Source organism: Myxocyprinus asiaticus, chromosome 29, assembly GCF_019703515.2.
Source record: "Myxocyprinus asiaticus isolate MX2 ecotype Aquarium Trade chromosome 29, UBuf_Myxa_2, whole genome shotgun sequence".
NCBI classification, from domain to species: Eukaryota; Metazoa; Chordata; class Actinopteri; order Cypriniformes; family Catostomidae; genus Myxocyprinus; species Myxocyprinus asiaticus.
Genome location: NC_059372.1, coordinates 8,503,990 through 8,520,969, shown reverse-complemented (window position 1 = coordinate 8,520,969; position 16,980 = coordinate 8,503,990). Strand labels below are relative to the sequence as shown.

General features: G+C 37.3%; 1 protein-coding gene across 1 annotated transcript in view; it reads right to left on the bottom strand.

Moving 5' to 3' along the window:
* Positions 1 to 16,980, bottom strand: part of LOC127420197 (cadherin-11-like) — an 84,810-nt gene that overhangs the window by 8,637 nt on the left and 59,193 nt on the right. The window contains exons 6-11 of the mRNA XM_051662249.1: positions 16,252 to 16,508; positions 13,851 to 13,987; positions 11,334 to 11,455; positions 8,462 to 8,579; positions 6,584 to 6,916; positions 673 to 877 (exon numbers count right to left, since the gene is read on the bottom strand). Coding sequence (XP_051518209.1) covers positions 673 to 877; positions 6,584 to 6,916; positions 8,462 to 8,579; positions 11,334 to 11,455; positions 13,851 to 13,987; positions 16,252 to 16,508 — 1,172 coding nt within the window. The remainder of the gene's footprint in view (positions 1 to 672; positions 878 to 6,583; positions 6,917 to 8,461; positions 8,580 to 11,333; positions 11,456 to 13,850; positions 13,988 to 16,251; positions 16,509 to 16,980) is intronic.

Here is a 16,980-nt window from a genome sequence, read left to right as displayed (position 1 = left end):
CTGGGAAGAGAGTAAGCGGTAAGGGTTCGCACCTGAGATGAATTTCTGGTAACTGCTCGTTTCTGTGTTCGCAGTGAGAGATGGGGGAGATAAAAAGGGGCCAGACCTCAGAGTGTAGAGAGAGAGTGAGACAGACACCTGAAGCTGTTTGTGTGTTACCTGCTATCGTGGAAGTCACACCGTTACGCTTAATGTGAACGTGTTTTTGTTTCGTGTTGAATAAACTGTGACATTCCTGAGTTGGAAACGGCGTCTCCCGCTTCCTCATTTCATTGAACCCGTTACAGACGCCATAAATGATAAGGCACAGATGATTTTGGCACTGAAAAAGCTGCCAGACTTGCACTGTAATGGCTCATTAAACTGCACACCATGACTATGGAGCATTTCATATAATTTGAAGTAAATGAATACATATAGAGTCACAAAAGATTCCAGAGCAAAATACCAGTTTTCTTGACTGCAAATGTCAGCTTACTCAACGTTAAAATGGCATGTTTCACATGGACTAATAAAAAATGGACATTTTAGAAGTAAAATGTGAAAGAGATGATATGACTTCAGATCAGACAGTGCCAGCATTAAATTACAGAGATGAAATTGAAATAATGAAACGAGACGTCTATTTGTCATTGCAAACACACCCACATGCACACATACAAATGTACTAACATATTCTTGCTGTCTCGAAGGTGCTGTGCCCTCCTCATGCTCTGGGGTGCGCTCTTCAGTGTCACAATATCGAAAGCTGCCGTGTCAGCTTCCCCGCCTCCCTCGTCATCATACGTGATGATGTTTTCCCGGATCTCATCGTCTTCTAAGGGAGACTGAGTGTCCCGTTTCTGCCTGCGCAACGATAGCGAGAGCGCAGCCACTACTAGGGGACGAAAAAGAACGAGAGACAAAATGAGAAGTTGTTGACAGTTTCCACGAATAGGGTACAAAATAGGGTTTGAAACTCTTTTAAACGAGTCAGTGAACAGAGGTGCATTATCTTCAGAAAACGTGGCTCGTCAAACTCAGGAGGCCAAACTAAATATTATATGAGCTGTTTATGTTACTTGTATATTTTATGAGGTTTGCAATTTTTGCAACCCTGTTAATAAAATTGAAAACGTTTCTAAATACACAAAAAAAAATTTGGTTACATTTACATACAAATAAAAACAACGACTGGCAGCTGTGGTTGCAAGAAATTCACTGTAAAAAATACAGTGGCCTTGTTTCCGGAATTATGGGATGTCATTTTGGTGCCAGTATATTTTAAAATTAACTACAGTCAATGCTGGGTAGTAACTGATTACATGTAATCTGGATTACATAATCAGAGTACTTGTACTTGGATTAAATTACATTTCAAAATACTCGTAATTGGACTATAGTTACTTTCTTATGGATTACATGATTGCATGTTAATTAGGCAATGGCAGCAAATTGTTCATTATATGGAATTTTTTTCTCTTTTTAAATCTTTTACATTTTTCAGCCTCTCGAGTGTTTTCGGAAGAGAGGTAGAGGGGAAGGGTTGTCAAGTCAAGTCGTCAACTTTTATTTATAGAGCACATTTAAAAAACAACAGAATTTGACCTAAAGTGCTTTATAGATCAAACAACAAAATGACAGAGTGATATAAAAAACAGATTGATTTAAAGTTAAATATAAAACATAATAAAATACATAAATACATTTAAATACAACATCATGTATTTATCCATTTCAAACTATTCAATGATTTATTCAAAAGCTACAAATTGCACACAGGTGCCAGGTGAAGGTGGAGCGGTCTAAATCAGTGTTTGACCACTGGATGTACAGAGATAATTTCAATTTTAAGGTGATACAGGGAAAAACACCATAACTGTGCAATGTAAACTCCAAAAGTTTAAATCCAACTGCTAATATCCTGTCAACTAAAAGATTTAACATCAAATTCAAAGAAGCATTTGAAGATATGTTTGCATGTTAACTTTCTTAACTCCTTGTGAAGGACAGTCTAGATTGTCCAGGGTTGTCTCAAAATGTGGGTTTCTGGCAAATAAAATAAAATAAATAATAATAATTTTTTTTACTACAATGAATTGAATATGAACTCAACCACGTCAAAATAATTGAAGTACAAAAGTTTTGTCGTGAAAAAAACGTACAATTTAGGCCATGATCAGACTAACATGTTTTCGTTTGAAAATGCATTGATTTCGCTACACACTGAAATGGCATGTTCCTTCACCGAAAATGTGGGATTTGTGCCTCTAATGCTTTAAAAAAAAAGTATTAGGATACCACATTTAATAAAATATAAATTCAACAGATCATGTCAAAATTACATTATTGTTGTACAACTGTAGGCCCCGTTCACGCAAAAACATTTTCGTTTTAAAACACGTTGATTTCGCTACGTTTACGCCTCTCATCCACATTGGAACGGTGTTTTCCTTCACTAAAACAAAGCGTTTCGAAAATGCTCTCCATTACTGCATACTTTGGAAAACGATGATGTTTTCAAATAAAAACATGTGAACTTAGCATTAATTGTTGGATTCAAGAGGGTCAAGACCTCCAAAGTGGGGCAGCCTAAAATCACCATTTAAAGGAGGGGATACAGATGATTGATGTGTTTAAAAGGACCTTATTTTAATGCTACTGTATGCTACTTTTATGTTAGAGGACATGTGCATCTAATGCTTTAAACAAGTAATAGCACACCAAATTGAATCCCATTCTTCCAAAGTGCCTATTCCACCACTTACGTACAGTAACACCTGACTGATTAAGTGTGATTTGAGAGTTCAATGCCATCTGGGGTAACAGATGAGGGAGGGGGTTGTTCAACAAACTCAAAATGCCATACGATGCCGTCAGCCCTCATCAAATGCTGTTTATTATGAGTGACTGAGTGCCGAAATAAAACTCAAACATGTTCATTAGCAAGCTCAACTGACAAACAGAGCAGAAACAATAAGGCAGGTTGGAGTAAAACTCGAATGACATATAAACAAACACAAATACAAAGAAAAAAAACACCCCAACAATTTCAAGACAAGCCAGGAGGCAATAGCAGATGCAAAGAAAGAGAGAGAGAGAGAGAGAGAGTTGAAGCAAAAGCAAATCATTAAACCAGCCGATTTGAGAGAGGTAAAGACAGAACCAATGGTCAGAAGCAATAAAACAAACTGACAGAATAGTCTGAAAATCAAGACTGACCAAGAGAAATCAATGATTTTCCTATGAATCCCTTGGACAGGAAACAGTCAGTGGCTGTTTAGGAAAGGGGGGTGGATTACAGAGACTTTTGCAAAGAGCAGCCTCTTGGATTTTTCAGTTAAATGCCTTTACTTTTCCTGGAATCACAAGATTTCTATAGATTTCAGGTTTCTCCTGGACAGCAATGAAATGGAGAGCAAATGGAGACTATTGAGAAGCTTCCCACTTAGATGTTTCTCTTGAGACAAAGAGACCAGTGATCTCACGTGTGTCTCCTCTAAAGTCTCGAAATATCTCAGACTGTGCTCAGATGTCCCAAGATATCAAAGTCTATGATCAAAAGTCCGTAAGAACATTTCTCATCAAATTCTTCAAAGATCAAATTTCTGATATCTGTATGTCCACCAATGAGCCAAAACATTATGACAACCTGTCTAATATGCTGTTGGTCCTCCACCTGCCACCAAAATAGCACTGACCCGACGAGGCATGGACTCTACAAGATCACTGAAGGTGTCCTGTGGTATCTCGCACCAAGACATTAACAGCAGATGCTTCCATTCCTGTAAGTTGCGAGGTGGATCCGCCATAGATTGGACTTGTTGGTCCAGCACATCCCACAGATGCTCAATCGGATTGAGATCTGAGGAATTTGGAGGTCAGGGCAACACCTTGAACTCTTCATCATGTTCCTCAAACCATTCCCAAAACAATGTGTGCAGTGTGGCAGGGCGCATTATTGTGCATCAGGGAACACCACTGCCATGAAAGGGTGTACCTGGTCTGCAACGATGTTTAGGTAGGTGGCACGTGTCAAACTGATGTCCACATGAATGGCCGGACCCAGGGTTTCCAAGCAGAACATTGCCCAGAGCAACTCCCTCCACCGGCTTGTCGTCTTCCCACAGTGCATCCTGGTGCCTTCACTTCCCAAGGTTAATGTCACTGGGTGTAAGCAGGAATAAGGACCCAATTGCAGGAATGAGTAAAATTAAAGATTTTATTAAATAAAACAATACAAACAAGGAAAAACAAACTCTCACAAGGGAGAAAACTGAAAAGCAAAACAATAACAAACTTCTTAACTGAAGGACAAAATGACAAACTGGAGGCTGAGCAGACAAAACATTGTCTTAACAACATGAGAACAAAAAGATCCGACAAACACAAGAGGAAAGGGAGCACAATATGTACAGGTAAGGCACATAAGGGACAGGTGAAGGCAAGTAACATAACAAGGACTAAACGTGGAGAGTGATGCGGGTAACAAGGAGGTGGGGTCAGGGAACCATATCGCAGACAAACACAGCCATGTGCACTCACATATCACACAAGACTGACAGAAGAGCGCATGGCAAGTGGACCAAAACAAGCCATGCATTTACAAAAGACACGACATGGAGCATGAGTGTCCGAATCCTGACCCAGAACATACACCGAGCTAGGCTGAGTCAGGACCCAGACACCACACTCCAAACATGAAAACACAAACACAGAAAATGAGTGTCAGAATCCTTTCACCACCATAAACTTGACTGAAAAAGTGACAGGATCCTGACAGTTAAAAGGCACACATGTACAAGGCCATCACTGTTGGGGGCAGTGGTGGCTCAGCGGCTAAGGTGCTGGGTTACTGATCAGAAGGTCAGGGGTTCAAGCCCCAACACTGCCAAGTTGCCACTGTTGGGCCCTTGAGCAAGGCCCTTGACCCTATCTGCTCCAGGGGTGCTGTATCATGGCTGACCCTGCACTAGCTGGGATATGTGAAAAAAAAAGAATTTCACTGTATATGTGCAAATGTATAATGTGTGATAAATAAATATAATTATAAATTATCCACGTGATGTAAAATAAAACAGGACTCATCAGACCAGGTGACCTTCTTCCACTGCTCCAAGGTCCAGTTCCAATTGTAGGCACTTCCAATGGTGGACAGCGGTAATCATGGGCACACTGAGCGGTCTACGGCTACACAGCCCCATACACAGCAGGGTGTGATGTGTGTTGTGACACATTCCTCCTGTAATCATCATTTAAATGTTCTGTGACTTGTGCCACAGTAGACCTTCTGTCGGTTTGGACGAGATGGGATAGCCTTCATTGCCCTTGCGCATTGATGAGCCTTGGGCACCAAACACCCTGTTGATGGCTTATGGTTTGTCCCTCCTCAGACCACTGTCTGTAGGTACTCACCACTGCTGACTGGGAGCGCCCCACAAGCCTTGCCGTTTCAGAGATGCTCTGACCCAGTCGTCTGGCCATAACAATTTGGCCCTTGTTAAAGTCGCTCAGGTCTTTACTCCTGCCCATTTCTCCTGCATTCAACACGGTGACTACGAGAACTGATTGTTCACATAACATCTAATCTACCCAGACCTTGACATGTGGCCTTGTTAGGTGATCAATGTTATTAACTTCACCTGTGAGTGGTCATAATGTTTTGGCTCATCAGTGTATGTCTCATTTGTGTCTATTTTAATTTCCCCTAAGGAATATTAGTATCAGTATCTGAGACGTTGACATTGATCCTGAGATCTCCAAATACATAGATACTTATAAAAAATATCTCCAAAAAAAAAGTCTCCTGAGATTTGAAAGAGCAACCTCAGAGCAATACATTTTCCTCTGGGCAGAACTTGGTTTTGACAATAACTTGGCAACTAACTGAAGATTGGCTCTCTTTAAGATTTTGGACTTCCTCAGATCTTAATTAGGATAAATCTGTTGTTTATTAATACCCTGATACATTCTTAGGAAGGCTTTGTTTGCCAAAATGGATTAGTGTGCAGTAACAAGTAACTTTTTTAATACCCATGTTTGACAAACCAAACATTTGTACCAGAAGAAGTGCCATAAACTTCCATTTTTCTAAATTGAAACCAAACAAAGAGCACCTTCTGTGGTATTCTACATATGTTGCTTCCGAAAGTTGCATGGACCCTGAAATTCAAGTGAACACATTCCCTGTAGTGCTCCTGATAGTGTGTTGTGCGATCAACCTCAGAGACACATGTTCTGGTCCTGTGGGAACCAGGAAGTAATCGCGTTTATATAAACAATGGTGTGCGCGATTCGGAGGTTGCATTTTTGCTATAAAATTACATTTTTACCTCACTGACGATTGGGTTTGGGGTTTGGTTTTGGGTTAGGGGGTAGAGTTAATAAAATATGCATTCCTGTTGACTGTTTTACATCATTTACAACTAAAACACAACTCATTATGGCACCACTCTGTGGAAATTTAACCTGGAAACTGGAGCTCACACATGCCCATACGTTCAACAACACTACCATCTTTGGCCACTGGGGGCGTGGTTCCAAATTAAGTAAGCAGAGACTGATTTAAGCAGAAAAACCTCTAAATCTGTTGCTTCATACTGACCCAGAAGAGTCGAGGCACATGCCAGTATCACCAACATGGCTGCCGAGCTGACTCCCAAAAGCGGAGAATTTGAAGGCAAAGGCAAGCACAATGCCTGCCTCTCCCATTCCGGTGGTGACGGTTTATCCTTGTCGTCAGTTTGTTGTTTTCGTTCTTCCGCCCACATCCCTCCATTCTGGCATGGGCACAGCGTAACGGTAAGCGTTCCTGTGCTGCTGAGGTCTGACGCACCATCGTGAAGTATTACAGGTATTTTAAGAGTGAGTAAAGATGAAGAAGAAGAGCGAGGAAGAGCCTTCAAGGACGACAAGAGCATCAGACTTGCCGTGTGGTCTGGAAACAAAAGCAACCGAACACAAACAATCCATCAGTCATGCGACACATCATTGAAAAATTACCTTTTTTAGTTTAAAAAAAATTAACATTTTGTCCATTTACTCAGCCTCCGTAAAATACAATGAAATCATAGTGACCACAGTATGTCAAGCTTCAAAAAAGGACAAAAAACATAATATAAGTAGTAATTTAAGTTGTTATTCACCGAAAGTTGTGAATTGAAAACTGCTGTAGCATTCAAATTGAATATTGGTGAATATCGAAGACATTAGATGCATCAAATGAGATGTCAGTGATGTCAAACTTCACTGCCTCTCGTGTGTCTCATGACCAAATGTCATTATGTCAAACCTGAGCATATTTAATCTGAGAACTTTCGCGAAGGGGACGATTATCAATGAATAACAACTTTAAATTCCGGTCTGTTCCTTATACAAAGCTATCGTATTACTTCAGAAGTCTTCAAATATAGCAAACAAGTAATTTGGACTACTTTAAAGGTGCTTTGGTACTTTTTTGAGCTTGACAGATGTGGTCACTATGTGCTGTCTTTGTACGGAAAAGAGTTTTCAAAAATTCTCCTTTTGTGTTCCATAGGAAAATTAACAACATACAGGTTTAAAATAATATGGAGGTGACATATTTGACATAATTTTCATTTTTGGGTGAGCTATTCCTTTAACCCTACTGTTAGGTCCTGATCATTTTATGACCCATTTAAGGGTTAAACTAATCTTAATCTTGTTTTTGGTCAATAAATGCCTTTGGATTCTCTACAACAATTAATAAATGAATAAGAAAAAAAAAAGTATTATATTTTTATTTATGCAATGTCAGGGTATTTTGGATGGTTACTAGGGTGTCACTAGGGAATTACTAAATGGTTTCTAGATGGTTGCTTACTGGCCCAAGTAAAAAGAGACCATTCCCAAGTCTCTATGACTTCCTGATCCCTAGATATGCGTGAGGACCTTCTCAATGAAAGTCAATTGGATTTATTTGTCATTTTTCGTCCGCCATGCAGACATTAAATTCTGAAATGAAAATCTTTTAGAATATAAATCATGACAGATACAATGTATTCTTAGCTCTTTTTCACTCAAAATGAAGGCTTTAGTGTATGGACAAGAATAGTACCACCACTGACATATACTGTAGGATGCTCTCTTTCCAGATGACATGCTAATATAAAAGCTTGTATTTAATCTGGAAAAACAAGTCTATGCCAAAATTCATGTTTACAATCAAAAAGAAAACTCTGTATTGCTTTTTTTCTACCGGGTCTTTTTGACCCGAACAAAACGGTTGTTTGGAATTTTCTCCAAAACAGAAGGGATGAGCAAATTTGAAAGCTTTGAAAGATTTAGATTTGCCGTGTTCCACGGAGCATAATCTGACAAAAAGATAAATGTATGAGTGTAATGAAGGTGGATATATGACTGGACAGAGACCGCAAGGAAGATGAGGGAAACTGATGGGGAAGAGAAGACAGATGGATGACAGAAGCAGACAGGAGGAGAGATGGAGATCAAGGGAGCGCACCTCCTCTCTCTCTGATGGAGAAGTTGAGGGAGCTGCTGGACTCCGGCAGAATACTGAAGTGGATTGGAGAGTTGTAGCCGCTCTGGTCTTTGTCTATTGCCCGGATTACCTGCACCACCTGAAACACATATGAAGAAAGAGTGATATGGTGATTTGCCTCAAGTCAACTCTTACCCATTAAAGGAATAGTTCACTCAGAAATGAAAGTGTGCTGATAATTTAATCACCCTCAGGCCATCCAAGATGTATATGACCTTCTTTCTTCATCAGAACAGGATTTAAGATTTTTAGGAAAGTATCCCAGGTTTTTAGCTTCATCCAATGCAAGTGAATGGACACCAGTTTTTGACAATCCAAAAAGCACACTTAGTCAGCATCAAAGTAATCCAAGTAGGAGTGGTGTTGTTGTAGTGGACTAAAGCACTAAACTGGTAAACAGAAGGTAGTTGGTTCAATCCCCACAGCCACCACCATTGTGTCCTTGAGCAAGGCACTCAACTCCAGGTTGCTCCCGGGGGATTGTCCCTGTATAAAGGGCACTGTAAGTCACTTTGGATAAAAGCATCTGCCAAATGCATAAATGTAAATGTAATCCACACGACTCCCGCCGATCAAGTAATGTCTTCTGAAGTCAATCGATACGTTTGTGTGAAAAACTAATCGCTAATTAAAACTTTATTAACTTTAAAAAATCACTTCTTGTAAACACTGAATGCCTCACGGAGGTGTCGTGCAACGTCATCATGTTGGTGCATTCACGCAAGAATTCAGAAGTTCCGCTCTGTTTACCACAGAGGAACGTACTTCATGTGAGAGTTAGGTCAATTCAAGCTGGCGGAAGCGCTGATTTAAAGTAAAAAACGTTTTAATTAGCGATCTGTTTTTCACACAAACGTATCGATTAACTTCAGAACACATTACTTAATCGATTGGAGTTGTGTGGATTACTTTGATTCTGACTAAGTGTGCTTTTTGGACCGTCAAAACTTGGTGTCCATTCACTTGCATTGGATGAAGCTACAAACCTGGGATACTTTCCTAAAAATTTTAAATCTTGTTCTGATGAAGAAAGAAACTCAGATACATCTTGGATGGCCTGAGGGTGAGTAAATTATCAGCAAATTTTCATTTTTGGGTGAACTGTTCCTTTAAGCAGCTACAGCATATTATATACATGTAAGCTACAGTATAGTGCCACGCAATGGTTAGATCTAAAGACTCGTGTGTTGGTGTCAATAATAACGTCTATAAAACAAAAATAGGTCAGTTAATTAGATTGCAAAACTGTTTTACAATTCTGAAATACCTTAGTGGTCCATTTACCGCAAAGTATGCAGGATCAGTTTTATATAGTTTAGCGTCTTTATACTCAAAATTTTTGAGAGCAGAATAGAGAAAAGAGTACAAACGTCTGGTTTCTGAAGTAAAAATCCCATTCACTTTCTCCATCGGGGAGTACATTTTTAACAATAACTTTGAAGACAGATCTACCACAAGGTCAGAGGTTATTAATCAATGGTATATGCTTCTGTTGAAGCCATTGGTCTGCGTTATTTCAACTTCATTTTTTAAAAATTTAGTTTAATAGCACAATTTCTGGTAAAGATCTACACTAACCAATGATCTGGAAGGGAAACTATCCACCAGTCAGAAATTTGTGGCGAAAAAAGTGCGTCAAAAGAGCTCTGCAGGGACAGTTCGCAATCAAATCGGTCCCCTATGTTTGTATATATCTGAATATTGCGAAATATTCTTAATTTATTTTTTCTATACTTATTAAAACTAGACGTCGACTGATAGTGGATTTTGACGATACCTATAAATAAGGTGGTGGGAAAGGCCACTATAAGATTAATCAGCTGATAGTTTTTACAATCGATTTATAGAATGTCAAAAGGTTTTCTTATTTTTTCTGTACTATGGCGGTCAAAAGACAAAGAGTCCAAAATGAGTAAAATCCTAGATGCAGTTTATTGTTCAACCAAAATCCCAATAAAACCAGAAAAAATAAAGATTTGGTGCATAACGCAGGAATTTTACCACACTACCCATTATCCTGAAGAGAAACGATCCATCAATCAGAGATTCGTGGCAAACAAAGAGCGCCAAAAGAGCTCTGCAGGGACAGCTCGCAATCAAATCGGTCTCACAACCTTTGTATATATCTGAATATTTAGCAATATGCTTACAGTAAATTTTTCTATATTTATAAGAAACTAGAGGTTGACCGATAGTGCATTTTGCAGATAACTAAGGTGGTGGGAAAGGCCGATAACGGATTAATCGGATGATAGTTTTTAAATCGATTTATAGAATGTCAAAATGTTTTCTTATTTATGCTTTACTATGGCGGGCAAAGAAAGAGTCCAAAATGAATAAAATCCCAGATGCAGTGTTTTTTTGTTAAACTAAAACCCCAATAAAAAACAGAAAAAATGAAGATTTGGTGCATAATGCGGGACTTTTAAGTATAAACAAGCCTGAAACTCTCCTGGGACTCTTATTTTGAAATGACGAGAAAACATTCGACAACTATCAGCATAAATGTTTGCCGATTAAAGATAGTTCCAAAAAGCACCGATTAATTTGTAAAACCGATATATCGGTCTACCTTTACAGTAAACAACTTTAAATTATTGTCCATTGTTGTAGTATCAGTTATTTTAAATAATCCCTAAACGTCACGTTAACATATAACATGGGGTCTGACGACGCCTTCCTGTCTAAATGGGTGGTTTTTAGCCAGAATAGGCTGCAAAGTGGACCAGACTTTATGCTGAAAGTTAAAAGTTTGACTATGCTAAAATAAGCTGTACCCATCCATTGCAGGCCTTAAAAGGTAAAAAAAAAAATTAAGGTCAAACAGACTGACCTGTCCGGCAGTGCTGGAGTCACACATGGCTGTGTTGTATTGACGGTCCAGCTCCGGGGCATTGTCGTTGAGGTCCAGCGTCTCTATGGCAACCGCTACCCTGGTAACTTGGTTGGGGCTGTCTATTGAAGCGAACACAGTGAGTAACATACAATAACACTTCCAAAAAAGGAGAAAGTTAAAAACTAAAAGCTTTTAAAGCACAAGTAGGTCAGCTAAATCTTACTGACCAGGAAACAGAAACTACGCAATCTGTCTTCGTACGGTCTTCGCTCTTTTGGGACATAACATTACATCACGACCAGAAGAGGACTAAATATTATACTTTGTTTATCTGATGTTCTAAATATGACATTATAAAGAGACATAAATGAGTGATACTTATCAGACACTGCAAAAAAACTTTTCTAAGTATGTATTTGTTCTTGTTTTCCAGGAAAGATTTCTAAACATCCTTAAAATAACATTTACATTTACTATACTTGAGAAGCAAAACTACATAAGATAACGCTAATAAAAAGTACCATGGTAGTACCACCTGATACCATCACTGTTCTATGGTACCACCTCAGTACCTTTTTTTTTTAAAGACTTGTTTTGAGAGAATACATATTGAATTAAGCTTATTTTTCTTTCCACATTGGCCATTTTTTTGTAAAAGTGCCACTAACTATAGTTAGATGTATGCTTAAAGGAATAGTTCACCAAAAAAATGAAAATTGTCTCATCATTTACTTCAACTTTCTTTCTTCTGCTGAACACAAATGAAGATTTTTAGAAGGATATTTCAGCTCTGCAAGTCCTCACAATGCAAGTGAATGGTGACCAAAACTTCAAAAGCTCCAAAAGCACATAAAGGCACCATAAAAGTAATCCATAAGACTCCAGTGGTTTAATCCATGTCTTCAGAAGTGATATGCACTGCAAAAAATTATTTTCAAGACAGGTATTTTTGTCTTGTTTTCCTTTAAAATTATCTAAACATTCTTAATACATGATTTTTTTTACTTGTCAAGCAAAATGGGATAAGATATTAAGTCTTGTTTTAAAATAAATCTAACAAAATTTGACTTAAACAAGAAAAAAAATCTGCCAGTGGGGTAAGTAAAATAAACATGTTGAACTTTGAATTAAGTTTATTTTCTTACCCCATTGGCAAACAGTTTTTTCTTGTTTTAAGCATAAAATTTGATTAAATTTCTCTCTAAACAAGACTTAAAATCTTGTCAAGTAAATAAATCACGCTTTAAGAATGTTTAGACATTTTTACTGGAAAACAAGACAAAAATACTTGTCTTGAAAATAATTTTTTGCAGTGTGATCTGTGTGGGTGAGAAACAGATCAATATTTAAATCCTTTTTTACTATCAATCTCCACTTTCACTTTCACATTCTTCTTTTGTTTTTGGCGATTCACATTTCTCGTGCATATTGCCACCTACTGAGAAGGAAGGAGAATTTATAAAGAAAAAGGATTTAAATATTGATCTGTTTCTCACCCACACATATCATATCACTTCTGAAGACATGGATTTAACCAATGGAGTCTTATGGATTATTTTATGCTGCCTTTATATGCTTTTTGGAGTTTCAGAATTTTGGTACCCATTCACTTGCATAAAATTGTTGTTTGTGTTCAGGAGAAGAAGATGGCATAAGTGCAAGTACACATCTGGGATGAGCATAATGGGCATTTTTGGGTGAACTATGCCTTTAAGAATGAAAAAGAAAACTTTTGACTAAGAAAAATAAACTTAATTTAAGATATTTTCTCTGAAAACATAATGCCTTATGCATTTTTGCTTCTCAGAATGCAAAAAAAAAAAAAGTATTTTTGTCTTATCTTCCGGTAAAAACATACTTACGAAGCAAAATGACATAAGATATTAATTGTTATGTTTTAGAAAAATCTAACAAAATTTGGTGTGGTTAATGCTTAAAACAAGAAAAAACTATTTGCCAATAGAGTTAGAAAAATAAACTTGTTTTCCCTTTGAATCAAGTTTTTTCTTACCCCAATGGCAAACAGTTTTTTTCTTGATATAAGCAAAAATTGTATTGTTGATGTTAATGTTAGACAAGAAAATACTAATTAAGAAAATTATTTCTACAAGTCTTGTCTTTACAAAGTGTGTGTCTAATATGAAAGTAATTAATACATATGAGCTGAACAAATCCACTTCGGAGTCACTTCTGAGGATGCAAGATAATGTTTTATGAAGGCCAATGGGGACCACTGTTCTAAAAAATAAAACCGGTGACCTTGAGTCCGGGTGGATCCATTTCCAAAGTAAAAAACTATACGTGCTTGAGTTTCAAAAGCAATTTGAGTTTTCATTTCGACATCCTTTCTCTTCCATTTCTGTTTGCGCGTGTCTCAGGCATAACAGTTCAAGGCCGATGGAGAAGTAATAGCTTTCCTGTTGCCCGATTACATGCCGCTGCCTGTGTTAAATTGTCGAGAGCTCAGAAATGACACAATATCCCTTTAAGAGTGGAGGCGCAGAGGCCTGGTACCTCTCTGTGTAGCGATGACAGTGATATTATGCCATTGCTCCTGTTCCCGATCCAATTCCATCACCGTGGTAATGAGACCATTGTCAGAGGCGATGCGGAACAGCGCTTCAGGGTCTGACTCAGGATCAATTGAGTACCTGCAACGAGAAGGAGAAAAAATTAGGGAGAGACAGAGAAATATAGAAGACGGGCAGACAGATTAGACATATAAAAGGAGTGAGTGAGTCATTTCAAGTCAATAACCCAGTTAAGCAAGCGAAACGGGACGGACTGAGTTAAAACATCCCACACACTTCCTGTTTCAGAGTACTAAAAATCTGCAAACTGTGCTAAATGGGTGAATCTCACAAAACCTTTGAAGAACGTGCCCAGGTAATATTTCAAACTCTAAAGAAATAAATAAGAAAAATAGTTTTATATAACATAAAAAACTTTTGCTTCTTTCATGTGTTAATCAATTCCCTATTGAATTTTGGACGAAGCGTATTCAAGCGCTTTACCCTCTTTTTTTTTATTATTCACGTGGTAATTGGATTGGACAAATATTTCTACACACCCCTGAGTGCAGGATGAGTTGTCAATATTTTAGGCACGTTTTCTAAGAAGAGAAAGACTTACATTTTGAATGTGTATATGTGCTAAAGGTTAATTTTCTCAACTTTTGAGTATTACATTAGAATATAGATAACCTTAAAGCTAAAAGACATGGATTAAAGCCACAAAGGTAAAAATATTATTTCATGTATACAGTACAAAAATGATTGCTTTACAGTTATGAGAATCTACTGAGATTCACCATTGAGAATAATGAGAATTAAAAAAAAAAAAAAAAAAATCTGAAAAAATAAAACATTTCTAGATGCATTACGGTAATGGGGAAATGTGCTTAACTGTCATGAAGTTGTCAAAACAATATCACAATGCAAACTATTAATGGTCATTAAAATATACTTAATTTTGTTTATGCAAAATATTCTGAGGTGAAATGTAACCTGGATAAGATTTACCCAATTACATCCGAATGGGTCATTGACAAATAAGGTTGTTTAAAGTGATAAAATAAGAAATATTTTAAATATCTAGATTAAAGCACGTGTTAAGTTCATAGAAATTGTATGTGTTGGTTTCATTAATAGCTTTAAAAATGTCAACTGGTGCAACCATCCAGTAAAAGGTATTACATTACTTTCCTTGCACGATGAATACATGAGTATACACAACTTAATCATTCATTTCTTTTTCATGGTTTCTTGTCAAATGACAAAAACAATGGCTACCTGCCTTATGTACTTGCGTAGAGTAAAAAAATAAAATAAAAAATAACAAATACTAATATTTTGAAACAAAACGGTATCATTTTTTTTTTTTAAATAGAATAATAATATATTATTCCAAACTACTTATGCCAACTTTTCTTTTTATAAAAGGGATAGTTCCCCAAAAATGAAAATTCTCTCATCATTTACTCACCCTCATGCCATCCCAGATGTGTGTGACTTTCTTTCTTCTGCTGAACACAAACAAAGGTTTTTAGAAGAATATCTCAGCTCTGTAGGTCCATACAATACAAGTGATTGGTGGCTAGAACTTTGAAGGTCCAAAAAGCATATAAAGGCAGCATAAAATTAATCCAAATCACTGTCGTGGTTTAATCCATGTCTTCAGAAGTGATATGATAGGTGAGTGAGAAACACATACATTTTTAAGTCCTTTTTTTACTCTAAATCTCCACTTTCACTTTCACATTCTTCTTTTTTTTTGTTTTTGGTGATTCACATTCTTTGTGCATATCACCACTTAATGGGGAGGGAGGAGAATTTATAGTAAAAAATGACTTAAAAAATTATCTGTTTCTCACCCACACCTAGCATATCGCTTCTGAAGATATGAATACAACTGGAGTCATATGGATTACTTTTGTGCTGCCTTTGTGTTCTTTTTGGACCTTCAAAGTTTTGGCCACCATTCACTTGCATTGTATGGACCTACAGAGCTGAGATATTCTTCTAAAAATCTTTGTTTGTATTCAGCAGAAGAAATAAAGTCATACACATCTGGGATGGCATGAGGGTGAGTAAATGATGAGAGAATTTTCATTTTTGGGTGAACTATCCCAATATGAATTTCAGCTTTTCATTAGACTTTATTTTTTACTGTCTCTGGACGGTTACACCACTTCAAAAAAAAATTCCTTTAAACCCCAGAAAAAAATATCAAAGTTACTTTGAACTTTGATAAATAAATAATAAAAAAAACCATGTTCACCATAGAAGAGGTGTATTTAAGTAATTGTTTTGTGTGAGTTGCATTTTTATTGTATTTTTAAAACATTTTTGTCACATCAACAAGATAAACTAGAAATAGTTGAAGAAAATATTTGTAGAATGTAGAAAATGTTTACTTTATATTGTTACTGAGGCCAGTATCCGGGTCCACAGCGGCCACTCTCCCCACCACACATGGCGGAGGGCAGTTTTCCGTCACATCCAGGCGGTACCGAGACCTAGAGAACCGAGGAGGCTCGTCTGCGTTGAGAACTGTGATGCGCACCATCGCACGGTCCTTAAACGGACCCCGCCTGAGGAACCGCGAGTCCACGCTTGGATTCTGCACCTCCACTGTGAGAGAGTATGCACTGCGTCTCTCATAGTCCACAGCCTAGTGTTCAAATAAAAAACACATCTTCATAAAAAACACATTTAATGAAACTCGCATATAACATCATACTTTATTTTCTGCTTTTGGCAACAGGAAGTTGCTCTAAAATATCTCTTCATTTTAGTGTAATGTTGAAACTCCCACGTAAAACTCTTTTTAATCTCTGCACCTACATAGAAAAAAAAAAATATACAGACTTTCTTGAAAAAATATGTCTGTATTTCAACTCTTTATATCACAAACAACTTCAGGGCTTGCTTTCCTGGTATACTATTACTTATTTAGGATATAAATAAGCCATGCATGTACAGTAGTTATTATAACATCAATAACTGTTCCAGAACTTGTGGGTTGTGAAATGACATGCAGAAAAAGTCCCTATTATATGACAGACATCACTGAATTAGGTGTCCTGAAATAGTCAAACAAAAATGTGACTACTGTAAATACTAATAGTTATCTCAACTTGTAA